The 15,113-nt window shown below is 44.0% G+C and overlaps 1 protein-coding gene across 1 annotated transcript in view; it reads right to left on the bottom strand.

The window, feature by feature from the left end:
- Positions 1–1,276: 1,276 nt before the first annotated feature.
- LOC116387961 (low-density lipoprotein receptor-related protein 2-like) overlaps positions 1,277–15,113 on the bottom strand; it is a 22,094-nt gene continuing 8,257 nt past the window's right edge. The window contains exons 17-42 of the mRNA XM_031855445.1: positions 14,285–14,371; positions 13,883–14,080; positions 13,082–13,360; positions 12,592–12,807; positions 12,263–12,448; positions 11,927–12,049; positions 11,559–11,726; positions 11,056–11,271; positions 10,702–10,931; positions 10,382–10,511; positions 9,763–9,956; positions 9,318–9,504; positions 8,815–9,027; positions 8,462–8,645; positions 8,165–8,366; positions 7,913–8,077; positions 7,047–7,286; positions 6,646–6,873; positions 6,093–6,227; positions 5,335–5,521; positions 5,116–5,241; positions 4,620–4,727; positions 2,484–2,717; positions 1,963–2,284; positions 1,609–1,705; positions 1,277–1,418 (exon numbers count right to left, since the gene is read on the bottom strand). Coding sequence (XP_031711305.1) covers positions 1,353–1,418; positions 1,609–1,705; positions 1,963–2,284; positions 2,484–2,717; positions 4,620–4,727; positions 5,116–5,241; positions 5,335–5,521; positions 6,093–6,227; positions 6,646–6,873; positions 7,047–7,286; positions 7,913–8,077; positions 8,165–8,366; positions 8,462–8,645; positions 8,815–9,027; positions 9,318–9,504; positions 9,763–9,956; positions 10,382–10,511; positions 10,702–10,931; positions 11,056–11,271; positions 11,559–11,726; positions 11,927–12,049; positions 12,263–12,448; positions 12,592–12,807; positions 13,082–13,360; positions 13,883–14,080; positions 14,285–14,371 — 4,721 coding nt within the window. The 3' untranslated portion in view covers positions 1,277–1,352. The remainder of the gene's footprint in view (positions 1,419–1,608; positions 1,706–1,962; positions 2,285–2,483; positions 2,718–4,619; positions 4,728–5,115; positions 5,242–5,334; positions 5,522–6,092; positions 6,228–6,645; positions 6,874–7,046; positions 7,287–7,912; positions 8,078–8,164; positions 8,367–8,461; positions 8,646–8,814; positions 9,028–9,317; positions 9,505–9,762; positions 9,957–10,381; positions 10,512–10,701; positions 10,932–11,055; positions 11,272–11,558; positions 11,727–11,926; positions 12,050–12,262; positions 12,449–12,591; positions 12,808–13,081; positions 13,361–13,882; positions 14,081–14,284; positions 14,372–15,113) is intronic.

The raw sequence follows: 15,113 nt of genomic DNA, 5'->3' as shown, positions 1-15,113 counted from the left end.
TGCCAAATTATTTGGGGGGGCTTCAGCCCCCCCAAATAAAATAGGCCTAACGACGCCCTGCTGGGCATCAAGCAAGACGTACCCACACCTCTATTTATATTACTGTAGATCTTTCACCCGAGTATCTGAGTCATCAGGGGAGTTCACTCCAGGCCGAGATTGTGTAATATTTACACAACAATCTATAGTGTATTCAACAATACACTAGACGAGTGACTTTACTTTCCCTATGCTCTGGTGTGAGGCAGAGTCAAGAGGACCTTTCATGGCTTCTGTTAAACTACCCGCCACCAACACAATTGTTGATACAGTATAAGAGGAAAGAAGATATTTATGCAACACTGAGGCAAAGGCTACGTGAATTGTATTGGTACTTTTGATCAGTTAAAGTAAAAAAACAACCAACCACATGCCTGCATGTGCCCCATCTATCAAGTTTGACCGATATACACGCGGAAGAATGTGAACAAAGGGACGTTTGCCAAATACTTTTCTGTGGAACTAAGACTGGATGATGAAAAAGGGAACCAAAATGTCACAAGGAGGCATTGGATCGAAACTGGTATCAGATTACAAAATGGCAACAGACTAACAAGGAAATCAGAAACATTTTGGCAGCACACATTCACTGAAAGGATGACCTGTGATGGCACACACACTAGACAGTAAGTAGACAGCGAGCCCATAAGCATTAGACAAGCACAGTTATAAGCAGCATTAGTAAGATGTACAATATAGTACACACAAATATAAGTGTTGAAGAAACACCAGAAGCTCTGAACAATGACAAACAAGTAAAGACAGAAAGTCATGAAGAGGTTAAACACTGACAAATCCGTCTGGCTTTGACTCAAGGGATGTGATGTGAAATATAGTAAGTGGAAATGTATGTATAATCAATAGAGCAGCATGTTAAAACACACTCCTATGCTCTCCTGCGTTCCCCATGCCACTGCTTGCTCTAAATCAAAATTTTAACTGCAACTCAAATTTTCCAGAAGCTTTTGTCACTTTTCTGAAGGTTTGTGCTTTTGCCAAGAGCAGTAGAGACGCATTATTAAAACAGGTTTTCTAGAGTACAAAATGTAAACCCTTAAGGTCATGTATAACAACTACCCCACCAGTGGCACTTTCTATTAATGTGTTATTATGTGGACAAACTATTTGGGAAACAAACAAAGACCCTCTGAACTTGCAGAAGAGAACCTTCAGAAGTTTTTCTTGTCGGAAATAATAAAACAAGCAGTCGGATTTTTAATTAATTTCTTTTCACCAATTTTTAATGCACCAAAAGACAAGCACCAGAGAAACTCATCCTCAGACAATACTTGTGAATGCATAATGCAGAACTTCTATTGGAGCTGCAGTGACTTCAACACTAGCGGGGGGTTCTTCACATCTACTGGGGACTCCAGCTCCTGGGGAGAAGAAAAGATCGGGTTTATAAACAGATGCTTTTATAAGAATTAAAAAGACAAAAGCCTGTTTGCAATTGTACTTGATCTATTAAAAAGTAGACAAAACTGACATAAATTCAGCTGCCTTTTGGCCAAAATTGAAAAAGAAATAAATGGAGATGTAATATTTCTCGTTGGCCTCAGGTTTTACCTCACAGTCTGAATCGTATCGTTCACATGCCAGGTCCATGTGTGCCATCAGAGTTTCTTTATCCAAGGATCTTCTTCTGAGGGACGGCCAGACTCTACTGTTGAAATGAGATTAAAAGTGTTTGTTTTCTACATAGGTCACAAGTTGCATAAAACAATATCTCTGAAGGGTTTAAAAAAAAAGGTCCAAGAGCCTCTTAAAAATCAATTATTAAAAATAAAAAAAACACTATAGCAACTGGCTTTAATGTTTAATTTCTAGTGTGTAAAGTGTCAGTGAAATGATCTGCATTCATCATAAAAGTGAATCCCTCTGGCCAAGGTGCAAAAGAAAACTCTTCCTTGTGGCCAGTACCTTTTAACGAAAATAAAAGCAGCAGCCGTCAACACAGCAAAGACGCAGAGGACACCCAGGATCAGAGGCACGCGGCTCCGTCCAGTTTCTGCCTCTTGACAGGACTCTCCCTTGTAACCAGCCACACACTGGCAGCGAGTGACTTTGCCCTCTGTGACGCAATTGCCATGACCGTTGCAGCGTTGGAGATCACAGGATGTAGAGTCTTTAACTGGGAGCTCAGAGTTCTTTTGGACGTTGTTGGGGTGAGGAGAGGCGTTAGACGGGGGAGGGCGGCCATCACTGGATTTGGTCCAGAAAGACGCAGAGTTTGTGTTTGGACCTGAAGAGAAAGTCAATGTAATCAACGTTCTTGAAACTTTCAGGTATCTCTAAAGCTAAATTAAAAAAAAAAAAAAAAAAAAAAAAAAATTAATCGTCAATTATTGCACTGTTTTGGGGCGGGATTGGAATTGCTGTAGTTAGAATTAAACAATGAGAAACATGTGGATAAACAATTAAAGATTTGGATGATATCTCACAGTCTTGTTCATCCGACCCGTCTGCGCAGTCCACCTGTCCGTCGCAGAACTTGCTGCCGCCAATACATTTGGTACCGTCGGAGCAAGATTCTTCCCCCGCGGGGCAGTCAGGGAGCGGCGCACAGGAGGCGGCATCGACGGCGTAGAAACCTTGGCCGCATTTACATGTGTGACCCCCGGGATAGGGCAGGCACAGATGGACACATCTGCCGTTGTTGGAGCAGCCATTAGTTCCTGGAGGAAATGTGTAAGAGGATTAGCAAATTAAGACAAAACCCTTCGTCTTTGGAAGGAAATCAAAGAGACAGCTTCTCACGCTTAAAATAAAGCATGAGCAAATAAACAAAACAAACATTTGAAGTATGATTGAAAGAGGATGGGAAGAGACTTATCATGAACAGCTGTCCACTGAATTAGAAATTCTACTTCTTAGTAATTTATCCCATGCTTAGATATCACATCTTATAGCCTGAAACTGCAATGAGGTTATGATTTTATTTAGAGCCGTCTTTAAGTACTTTCAGTACCTCACAGGCCTCAAAGTCTCAACAGTATTTATCGTTTACATAAACTTGCACCAAGTCTTCCTCGACTTTATTGTTGTGTAAAACTATGTTAAGACACATTTCTGTTAATCTTAAATGTGTTAATAGGCATTCTTGCGTCTACATACAGTGGTTTGTATCATGCAGTAATGAGGAAATGACTGGCACACACCATTAGCCCTCATCCGCATGTCAAACCGTCAGTTTTGGCGCTGTACACAAATCAGGGCGTCATGGCAGCGTCCTCATACAGTCTGCTTTGGCGCTGTAAGGACGCTTCAGTGCCAGATGGGAAACATGATACTGGGTTGTGTTGACATTTATAATTGGATAATTGTGAAAGAGGATATTGGGCCTCTGGATGTGTGCCAATTAATGTTCACACAATGTTTCATTTTATCATGTGCAAAGACTTAAGAGTTTAAATTTGTATAGAGTAAAATAGTCGCTGTATTTGTATGTGCACTGTAATGCGCATTACCACAGTATCACTACAATTCCTGTATTATGCAGAATTTGATAGACTATTCCAGCACCACAACATTCAAGAGTGTCTTGTAATGTTACGATACGATAGACCTTCAGTTGGCTGTGCATCTTGGATTCAGATGATGCTTTACGGTTTATGAAGTACATTCATGTTAGTTATATTTGAGTGTTGTCAACAAACTTTGCCTAAAAACCTAATTTTTGCATACGTATGCCACTGCAACACACAGTAACAGACTAGGATGTCACACAGCTTGCCAAGTCCCTCTGCAGATATCACATCGCTCTGCCATCTATTCAACTCAACCTGAACCTGAGAGTCTTTTCATTCTGCCCTGAGCGTCCAGTAACACTCTTCTTCCTGCATTTAGAACCAGAAAGCAGAAGAGGTGAAAACATTAGCATGCAGATGCCTGACGTACGACTCAGAAACTAGTTTGGCAGGCTTTTGTTTTCCAAATTAAGCCGACAGTGTGCTGCAAGCCTTTTGTTTTGCACAACATACACGGGGAGGAATTATGAATTATTGCATTATGCAAAGACGATTTCAGTTTTTTTTAAGCCATAAGAGTCTCCATATGACACATGTTGTGAAATTGGCGCCAAAACAATTTCCACCTGCTGGTGAATCAGCATTTCAACCAACTTTGTACACTTTTTTAACCCGTGTAGAAAACACAGCTCACAAACAATCACTTGCTACAAGTAAGAAACTGCACTGTTTTTAAAGCCAGCCATGTGTATTCACCGAAACATCATTTTAGTGTTTTAATTTGCTTTATGTTATACCATTGTATATTGCACTTGTGGGTCTCACTGCTTTATTTCTGTCATATTAATACTCTTTAGACTTCTTGCATTCTCAGTCTGCTCTGGGATATTTTAAAGTCCTGTCATGGCTCACCTGCCATCTAGTGGCCATCGGAGAGTCCTTCTCATTGGTGTCAATATCCCCTGCTTTCATCTCAACAATGAACCCCAGAATACATATGGCAGCTTTCACAACAAGTTCACCAGATCGATCAGTCCTTTACCTCCCTGCTGCAGACCAAGTCAACAGCTCGTCGACCTGCTGTGTTGAAAGCTTGATATAGACACCTACCAGACTGACTGTCGTTGCTGTAGGCTTGGACTTCCACCATCCTGGTCTTTGTCTCAAACCACAGTTGGTTAGGCTGGAGACCGTCGCTGAACCACAGTTTGGTTAAATCTACACAGTTTGGAAACAAAAGAAAAGAAGCAGCGGAAATTCTGTAAAACGTACACAACAGTGCTGCAATCAAAGTGGGAGTGTTCATTAGTCAGGTCTGACCGAGAGGAGGAAAGGTGCTGGTGGCAAGTAGATGTTTTAAGATGTACAACAGTATAAATTGCTGAGAACAGGTTGCCTAAATAATTCAGTGTTACATTAGTCTGCTGCCTGGAGAGGATAAAGATGGATGAGAAATGTAATTCCACAGCAGAACTGAACAAGTTATTAGAGTGGAAATGAAAGAATACACCAAGCCCCGAGACTTCCTCCCAAAGACACTGTGGGTGTTTGAGTCTTCAAAAAGTATTGGGTACTATTGAAAGCTCTGTTGCTCTTCCAGCCTTACCTTTGTCCACGGTGACCCAGAGGAGGATGCCCTCAATATGTGTGAAGGCGGTGAGAAGGCCTGATCCTGTTTTGTACTGTTTGTATCCTGTTCCATCCACTCCAATAGAGCCGATTACATCCTCGCCTGGAGAAAATGAGTAACCAGACAGGTAAACACAGGCCAGCAAAAAAAAAATAAAAATGTTGTCAAGTGTGTGAAATTGATTTGATTCCTCACCTGTGTCAGCCCAGTAGATCATGGTTCCGTGATTGGAAAAGACCAGCGAGGTCGGGATGCTCGATTTCCTCCACAGCACAGCTTTGTTACGGCCATCCATCCAGGCGCAGCCCACCTCGGTCGCGTTCACTATAGCGGTGTAACAAAGTTGTCCCGAGGGGGGGTGCACTGCGATGGATGTTGTGCACTGAGAGGATGAATGAGACCTGGGATAAGCTTACCAGGAAATGCAATACAACTGCAAAATAATTGTCTTGGAGCAAAAAAAGTCAATGGGTCAACCAGAGGGTCGAGCTGGTTCGAGTGCGCGAACTAGAAAATGTCACTGGTTCGGTCAAAAAGTGACAAAGTAGCATTGCGAGTAAGTACTGAAAAACTTACAGAAACATTGCGTGCAACAGTCACAGCCCTCTTCCCCCATCTCCGTCTTACTGTCAAACACCGAGCTGTGGCACTCCAGTCCCAAAATATATCTGCTAAACAGATTTTGATAAATAATCTTGAAGCTAGAGAATTGAAAAATGACAGCTCAACAATTCAAATGTAGTGTCTTTTGCCCATTTAAATTTTGTAAAAGTCACAGTAATCCTTCAAAACTAGTGTTCTGAATACAGGAGTCCTTTTGTCAGGACAACATCAGACGGTCAACAAGGGAAGTACCGCAGCTGAGTCAAAAGAAGTTGTAGCCATGAGAAACGCATGTCGGGAGGAAAGAGAGATGATGGATGAGCAAGTGTGAGCAGTGAAGCTGACTTCACCTTCAGCGTTGCCTGCAGCAGCAAGGTGGTGTAGCCTTCTTGGCGAGAGGTCACGTGGAGATCAGGCCTCGCGGTGCTGCTCCAGTACAGGTTGGAGGTCACCCAGTCAACTGCCAGAGCTGTGACTTCATCATCCTTGTGCGACGGAGAATTTTAGTTTCCAGAATTAAAATTTGCCATTAGAAATGCTGACTGGCCTTTCTTCTCACCTGCTATCAACTATTAAGATATTTTAAAAAATAAATCATAATAAAGCATTCAAACCTAAAATCAGCCTAATTGTAGATTTTTTTTTTGATGAACAGATCAAAGCTAAACTAAGAGGGTGATTATTAGAAGAAACCAGGAAATACTAATATATATACATAGTGAAAATGTAAGGCACTATAGTAACCGTTTATGCTACAATGTCACTTCATGGCTTGGGTCCATCGACAATTAAGTGTGACAAAAAGCCTGAAACCATGGAAAAACAAACCATTTATGGACTAAACAACCTTTTTGTCAGGATTTAAGAAATGCTCATTTCCTTTGAAGGGCTGATTATGCTTACCTTCAGCTGGAGGATCTGTCCAGCAGGTGTCGGTCCCTGTCTGGACCTGGAGTCGCTCAGTTTCAGCACATCCACAGATCGTTGTCCTGCATCGGCCACATACAGAGAAAGGTCCTGCATGGACAAGTCTAGCCCAGAGGCCTCGGTTACTCCGGGCAGGGCTAAAGCTCGGCCGTTTGGCATCTTTTTCAGAGCAACGCCATCGCGACGCATGGAGTTCAAGTGAATCTGCAAGTAGTGGGAAGATGAGGTCCAGGAGGAAATGAGAAAGAGCGGGAGAAGAAAAGTGTATTAATCAAAAAGGCTTCCAACCAGAAAGGAGAGCTTAAGTTTCTCAGAAGTGTTTGGCAAGCAAAGGCCTGCAGGTTCTCTGGTCTTTACGACACAATGAGAACATTCACCTGATAGACTGTGGTAGGAGACAAAAGCAGGATGAACGTTAACTCCGGCGGAAGAGAGCAGGTAATCTTGTCCTTGGAAAGCAGCAGCCCCTTTGGGCACCGGCAAACCGCTGAAGGGGCCCTCTCTGTCCCCAATGCGCCAGACTTTCTTCTCGTCGCCGGGGCCAGGAGGCAGAGGTGGGAGCAGTGCAGCTGGTCACAGGGGTTGGATATGGTTGGCTGGGAAAGGGTATGCATCAGCTGGGGAGAGAGGAAACATGCATATCAAGGCTCATGGCTATGACTTAATACTGTAGTCGTTCTGCTTAAGAAGTATGGATTCAGCTGTGAGAATAAAATACTGAAACATGGTAACTTCTATCTTAGATATTCATAGTTGCAGCCAACTGATTTATTCATGAAATCTAAATATGTTCAAATGTGGTTTGCAACCACAGGATTAGAAGAGCAGATTACTCAGCATTCAGACACCAAGAGAAAAATACAACTTTTGCAGATATTTACAGTTATGCCAATATTTCTTAAAAGAAAATTGGAAAGTGTCACAAATGAGGCAAATCACCACAACATGTTTTGGATCTGCCAATCCCTGCTGCAGATCCCATTGACATTCATGCCACTTTATATGGGTGATACCTCCTGAAAATATTTACAGCGGCAGCAAAGCAAAAAAAAAAAAGCAATCACTTGTAAATGGTTACAATCCGACCCGGCTACAGTAGATAACCGGCTTGAAATCAAAGATATTCATGAGATGCAAAGACTGATTTTCATACTAAGATTGAGCAATGATTCATACATTGCAAGATGGACAAAACATTTGTAATGAGTTTGGTAGTTTGCCTCAATCAAATTAGTTGACTCACTTTCAATCCAAACGGCTGTCCGGGTCTCTTCAGAAGAACCTTTTGATCTTTGCCGGTGTTCTTGTCGGCCGAGCGGATGGTTCTTCTTTTCGTGTCAGACCAGAAGACTCCGTCATTGAAGACCGCCACGGAGAAAGGGCTCGGTGTTTCGGCTAACTGGAGGATCTAGCGAGAGAAAGGAAACCGCCATCAGCGTTCACCAGCTGAAACCACAAACGATCCTCAAACATCATTCAACTATGTGGCGCTTACCTTGACGTTGTCTCCGTCCAGAGAAGCCGAGCCGATGCAGCGCAGCTTCTCGTCGGCCCAGTACACCCTGTTGTCCAGGGGGTCAAAGGCCAGACTGACCGGCCAGATCAAGCCTTGGCTCACCACCACCTTCCTCTTTGAGCCGTCCATCCCAGACCGCCCGATCTGAGGGCTGCTGCCGATCTCAGACCAAAGCATCATCCTGAAAATGTCCATTACGCAATGCATGCAAAGATGAACGATATGGGTTTAAAGTTGGGAACACGTTTTTTCCTGTCGTTAAAATGAGCACCTTACCCTTTGTATGGCAGCAGGACCAATGAGCTTGGCTGCTCCAGATCTTCACCCAGGACCACAGTGTAGTCCTGAGATCTCACCGTGGTATCACTGAGCTTCACAGCCAGAATCTGACCCACCAGTCCATCCACCCAGTACAGGTTCTTACCAACCCAGTCCACTGCGATGAAATCAGACTTCACTCCTATAACGAGATTTCAATTTTCAGTCTCAACTCTCCAAATTATTTAGTTGGGGGGCTTAAATCAAGCACATACATTCCATTTCAATGAGTTAATAATTTGTCAAATATTGTCTATTAAGGGAACCATCCAGACCAACACAACTGTATAGAGTTCCTGAGACAGCCATACCTTTGACAAGTGTTCCTTTGCTGATTGAGTTGGTCATGTCGGCCCAGCGGATGCTCTGGTAGTCGGGGCTCAGCCAGTAAACTCTTTGTTGAGCCCAGAGATAATCCAGGGTGAAGACTGGTCGATTGGCAGAGGACAAACGACGCAAGGAGCCACTATGGACTCCCAGGATCAGGAGCTCCGACTGCACCGACGCCAGAAGCAAAGGCTCGTCTAGAGACGGAAACATGACCGGTGAGTTTTTGTCTTGCTCCTTTCCAGAGTGAGTAGTAGAGGCCAATACAACTTTCACCCTGAACTTGCGTGATATTAGGTACGATAGTTTTGATGACTTCATTATTTGGTAAAAGACAAGAACCACTTTCAACACTTTGACTATTCAAGAGTGCTCCCGCATCCAAAATTTGACGGTCAGCTGCTAGGAAAGGATTGCATTCACATAAACATGAGAATTCAACTGGACTTTTCCTTGAACAAGCAGACGGTGTCGAGACACACTGCACCTTTGGACTTGCAGGTTTTGTTGTCAGGCTCCAGGTAGAACCCAGGGAGGCAATGACAGACGTAGGAGCCACGGGTGTTCAGGCAGGTGTGTTTGCATAAGACATGTGGCACTGCATTGCACTCGTTGATGTCTACACAGGAGACAGCACTGGACTGTAGTCTGAAACCTGCAGCACAGTAACATGTCTGCAGAAATGAGGGGGAAAAAAAAAAAAAAAAAAGGCATTTTCATGAGCTTGGCACGCAATTCATATGAAAATAGAGTCAAAAATGTTATAAGTTTCTAGATACAGTTCTTAGCTGTGAATAAAAGAGTGCCAACTCTTGAATTTGGGCCAAGAGCAGCTTGCTTGCCATTCCATCTAAGCATATTGAGGTTAAGTTTGGGAAAAGGCCAACACTCTCGAACAGAACAAGCACAAGCCACATCCGTTCTGCACTGACCGGTCCGTTCGGGGTGCTGACACAGCGGTGGTCACACCGCGGGGCTGACAGACTGGTGCAGTTGCGTCGAGCACATCCCGCGCCCTCGTCTGAGCTGTCGGCACAGTTGGTGAGGCCGTTGCACACCAGGCGGGGGTCCACACACTCACCGCTGCCACACTGGTAAAGGTGAGAGGCGCAGTTTCTCCCGCTGCCTGCGAGAGCAGATGCACAGATTTGTTGTACTTCAGAGTTTCCTCTACAGTGAATGAGATGCATTTGTATTGCATAGCTGATTTCACCTTATTTTTTAACACTCAGAAACAACAACAACATTATGCTATGTGAAGCCCCATTGAGATGGTAACAATACAGATTAGGGGCTCTTCAGTACCATGAAACACCTAATTTTAGTTTTAAACTGAAGAGACCATCTGTGTAAAATATGGGGCAAATCAGCGCATGAATATTATATGGCTTTGAATTAAAATGCAATTACTCTTTTGAAAGATTATTCTTGTATAACTAATTCAAATAGGCCTGAATGCTGGATGGCAAAACAAGTGTCTGAAGCGGAGAATAAACCCGACTTATTTAAGAGCCGTACACTGGTGTGTATTTTAGTGTAAATGTTGCTCACATTTGTACTCGTCGACACCGTTGTGGCAATCCTCCTTCCCGTCACACTTCCATGACAGAGGGATGCATTGACTGCTGTCTCCACACGGCCACTGGTATTCCCTGCACTTTGTTTGTGGCGACAAGCAGTTCTGTAAACAAATGAGACCAAGTTTCAACTACGGCTTCCAAACCTCACTCAAAACAAAAGCATTGCCTTAGTCCTCATCCAGTATGCGCAGCCACAAAACAATGAAAAAATAACACAAATAAAGCAGGGAAAAGCTCCCTTAATTATTGCTTCTACTCATTAACACGGGTTTAATAACTGTAGTGCCTTACCTTCTCATCTGAGCCGTCTACGCAGTCGTCTTCGCCGTCACAGAGCCACTCCCTCTGCAGACACAAGTGGCTGTTCGGGCATCGGAGCTGTGCCGGGCAGCGTGGGGGCCTTGTGCAATGCGCCTCATCGGAGCGGTCTCTGCAGTCAGCATATCCATCACACCTCATGGCCTCCGACACGCACTGACCGCTAAGACAGCGATACTGGTTAAGCGCACAGGACACCAAAACTGGGGAGAAGAAAAAGAGAAATGTGGTAATCAGACATTTGTAGACACGTTTTACAGCCATCTTATAAATACTTACACAAGACTGTAGGTTTCATCCAAGTTTCTGTATAAGGGCTTCACGTACCGCACTTTTCTTCATCGGACCCATCAGCGCAGTCTCTCTCGCCGTCACACAGGAAGGTCTCCGGTATACAGCGAGTGTTGTTGTCACAGCGCCGATGGCAACCCTCGGTCAGACGTGAACAGTTCATTTCATCAGACCGGTCTTGACAGTCGTTCTGACCGTCACACACCTGCTCCGGAGCAATGCATCTATTCCCATGAGCACAAGGGAACTCATCTAGGGAAGAAAAAAGGAAACTCCTCAAAGACAAGCAATTGAATTTAACGCATCCATTTGAAAACAGAACATTTTAACAATCCAATTTGCAGTTAATGTTGTAAACAACTTGGTGGTTTCCTGGTCTAATATTAAACAAAATGTCATGAGACTCATAACTTCATCAACAGTCAATCCAAAGAAAAGGCCATTAGTTGTGCCAATGATGAGCACACAATCTTTAACATGAACAGATTGCAACATTGCTTTCAGCTGCTTTTTCCACCAGCTCAATGCACGTAACAAACCTGCTTTGCACCGAGCGGCACACTCTTCTTCATCTGATCCATCCTGGCAGTCCATTTCCCCGTCACACACATGGCTGTACATGACACACTCAAGGCCATCTTTACATGGCGTAAAACCTTTACGGCACTTCAGTGGGGCTGATGTGGCACCGGGTGCGTTGTTGGAGACTTGACAGAGAGACAAATGGCATTGAAAGGGGTATGAAGACACCCCAGCTTAGCTTTTGAGAGCTGGCAAGGAAACGGTGAAGTCAGGGATTTTTCTCTTGATTAACAAATGATGTACAAGTAGTTATGTGGGAGCAATAAAATGTTCTTGCAATGCATCGACACGTTATTGTCGCACTATATTTTGCCTGTTGGCTTACTGGGAGCCGTCGGATTTGCCGGTTGACACCGCTTCTCATCCGAGCCGTCGTGACAGTGGGCACGACCGTCGCACACCTCCATCTTGGGGATGCACATCCTCCGGTCGCTGCATAAGAAGTCATCTGGGGTGCAGGAAGGAAATGTGTCAATTCAAAAAAGCGCTAATCTAAAATCCTTTGGATCAAAGCCGCCCCGAGAGGGTATATTCATGGTTAAACTAAAGTACTTCCACTTTCTCTGAAACTCTCCCACTGTGGAGTCCATATCAATAATTTGGTAGATGCAAAAAAACATTTCTACCTTTGCCTCATGGTCATCGCTGGACTCGGACTCACCTGGATTTCTGCATTGGGCCCAACAGTTATTTTCATCAAATCCATCAGGGCAGTCTCTTTGCCCATCACACAGCTGAGTTGGAGAGATACACAGTGCTGGTGAACCTGGGCAGAGCACTGAAGGAGTGATGCAAGTTGATGTGGGAGTAAGAACAGGAGACTCTGTTGCCTCAGAAGTAACACCGTCTGGAAGGAGAGAAAACCAAAGTGTTCAACTCGAAAGTTGTAGCAAGAACGTTGGCTAGCTAAATTTCAAGCATTTATTGATGGGAGCTATGCCGCCTCATCGCCAATTGAGGAATATTTAAAATCTGGATCCGAACACTTACCGCAGCCCACCTCATCCGTGCCATCCAGGCAGTCTCTCTCGCCATCGCACAGGAATTTCTTCGGGATGCAGCGCTCGCCGTCGGCGCAGCGATGCTCGCAGCTCTTCGTTCCCTTCCAGCAGTCCAGTTCGTCGGACTGGTCTCTGCACTGCCACCTGCCATCACACACCTCAGCCTCGGGGATGCACATCTTCCCGTGGGAGCACTGAAACTCCCCTGGGGTGGAGTACAAATAAAAAAAAAAAGGTATGACTAATTGAATGACACAGCATTACAGCTAATCCTAATAAGTGCTTGTTTTCATTATATCGCGCTCTACTTTAATTTATTTTCGTAGACTTAAGACGCTATAAGATGGTCTTTTCCTCAGTGTAGAGGGTACAGCAAAAATAGTTATAATGTAAAAGCTGTGTTATCTTGACATCAGTTTGAAAATATATAAATACTTCAACGGCATATATGAGATTGAATTAAAACCTAGTGAAACAACCTCGCTGGCAGGTTTCTCGGCATCCCTGTTCATCAGAACCATCCATACAGTCCGTTTCTCCGTCACACACGTGGCTGAACAAAACGCACTCTGTTCCGTCATCACATGGCTTTGAGCCCACACGGCACTTCAGGACATTTGTTCGAATTGCAGGAGGAGCTGCAGGAGGAGCTGCAGGAGGACAGTCGACCTCGTCTGAGCCATCGTAGCAGTGAGAGCGGCCGTCACAAACCAGACTCTTGGAGACGCAGCTCCGACTGTCTTTGCAGCGGAAGTCATCTGGACGAGAAATTGAAGGAAAGCAAATCAAGGTGCAATCTGTACGAGCTGGCCAGCATCCAAGTTTAAAACGTTCAAGAAATGAACCAACATTATCAACAGAATGTGAAGATGGTACAGTGTTGACGTTATGTTAAAGACCTCCATGTATTGTTTTGCAGAGATATCTACTGAAATCAAACTACGAGTTGTTTCCAAGAAACAAAATATCAAATTGTAAACTGACCGTACAGTCACCCAGTTAGTGCCACACGAGAGTATTTTAAGATGTTAGTTTGACCTCTCAGAGTCTCGCAGTTTGGTTTTTGTTTTTTCAAACAACTTGACAGTAAATTTAGATTGCATGTATCCAGTAAAGAGTTCAAAGGTTGCCCCCTATTTCTTTGGAGTATGTGGCTACAACTACACACGGCACCTTCAAAAGGTTTCAGGACACTTTGAAAGAATCCATTTTCAAAAGAACACTTGATGTCCAGTGAAACGCATGTCATTTGGAATTAGGAGAAGACACAAACCACTTACTTTTAGAGGGACATATTTTCACGCAGTTCTCTTCATCGAAGCCATCGGGACAGTCTTTGCGCCCGTCGCAAAGTTGGCTCGGAGAAATGCAGAGGTGAGCAGCAGAACGAGGACAGGGCACAGAGGGGCTGATGCAGGCCGGCACCGTCAGAGCAGGGGGTTTGATGGCGGGTGGCATTCCGTTTGATGGATAATCATCTTTAAGGTAGAGCAACGATCACATAGTGAAGTTAAACCAACAAGGAGTTAAATTAGTATTTGTCAAAGATTGTGTTTTTTAAATTTTATTTAAAGAATTAAATAAAGGTTTCTTTCATAAGAAGAAGAATCGCAGATTGCATCAACATTTCTATAACTGCAATTTTTTTCCCCCAATAAGAGATTACATCTTGAGAAACTCACCACATCCTTGTTCATCAGATCCATCCATACAGTCAGCTTCTCCGTCACACACGTGGCTGAACAAAACGCACTCTCTTCCGTCATCACATGGCTTTGAGCCCAAACGGCACTTCAGGACGTTTGCTCGAGCTGCAGGAGAAGCTGAGCTCGGACAGTCGACCTCGTCTGAGCCATCGTGGCAGTGAGGGAGTCCGTCACACACCAGACTCCTTGAGACGCAGCTCCGACGGTCTTTGCAGCGGAAGTCAGCTATGGAGGGTAAAAGAGGATTTAAAGACATGAGTGGAACGTTTGGAATTTGCCCTGTATATTAAAAAAAAAAAAAAATTACAGAATACGCTTTGTACACAGCCAGGAGACATTTCTTGGAAAAAATATAACTTACTCTTGGAAGGGCATCTCCTTACACACTTCTCATCAGATCCATCAGGGCAGTCTTTCTTTCCGTCACACAGCTGTTTTGGGTTGATGCATAAAGAAGAACCTGGACACAGAACTGACGGGCTGATGCAGGCTGGCTTGGTGGGTGCAGGAGATTCATTCAAGGGGAGATTTTCTGCAGCATCCAAAAATATTATTACAAATATTAAGAGTTAGACAAGTGGAAAGTTTCATGTGAAAACATCACGATATTATGAAATGGTTATATTAGAAACAGCAAAGACTGTTTCTCTACAAAGTACTTTTACATTGATTATAAAGAGCAACCTTTGAATGAATACTCACCACATCCTTCTTCATCTGATCCGTCCCGGCAGTCTCTCTTTCCATCACAAACGAGACTGAAGAGGACACATTCTGTCCCATCTCCACACAGTCTGGAGCCCAT

This window comes from Anarrhichthys ocellatus, unplaced genomic scaffold (genome assembly GCF_004355925.1).
Source record: "Anarrhichthys ocellatus isolate YVR2014 unplaced genomic scaffold, GSC_Weel_1.0 scaffold16, whole genome shotgun sequence".
NCBI classification, from domain to species: domain Eukaryota; kingdom Metazoa; phylum Chordata; class Actinopteri; order Perciformes; family Anarhichadidae; genus Anarrhichthys; species Anarrhichthys ocellatus.
The sequence above is the reverse complement of the archived record's forward strand: the minus strand, read 5'-3'. Positions and strand labels throughout refer to the sequence as shown.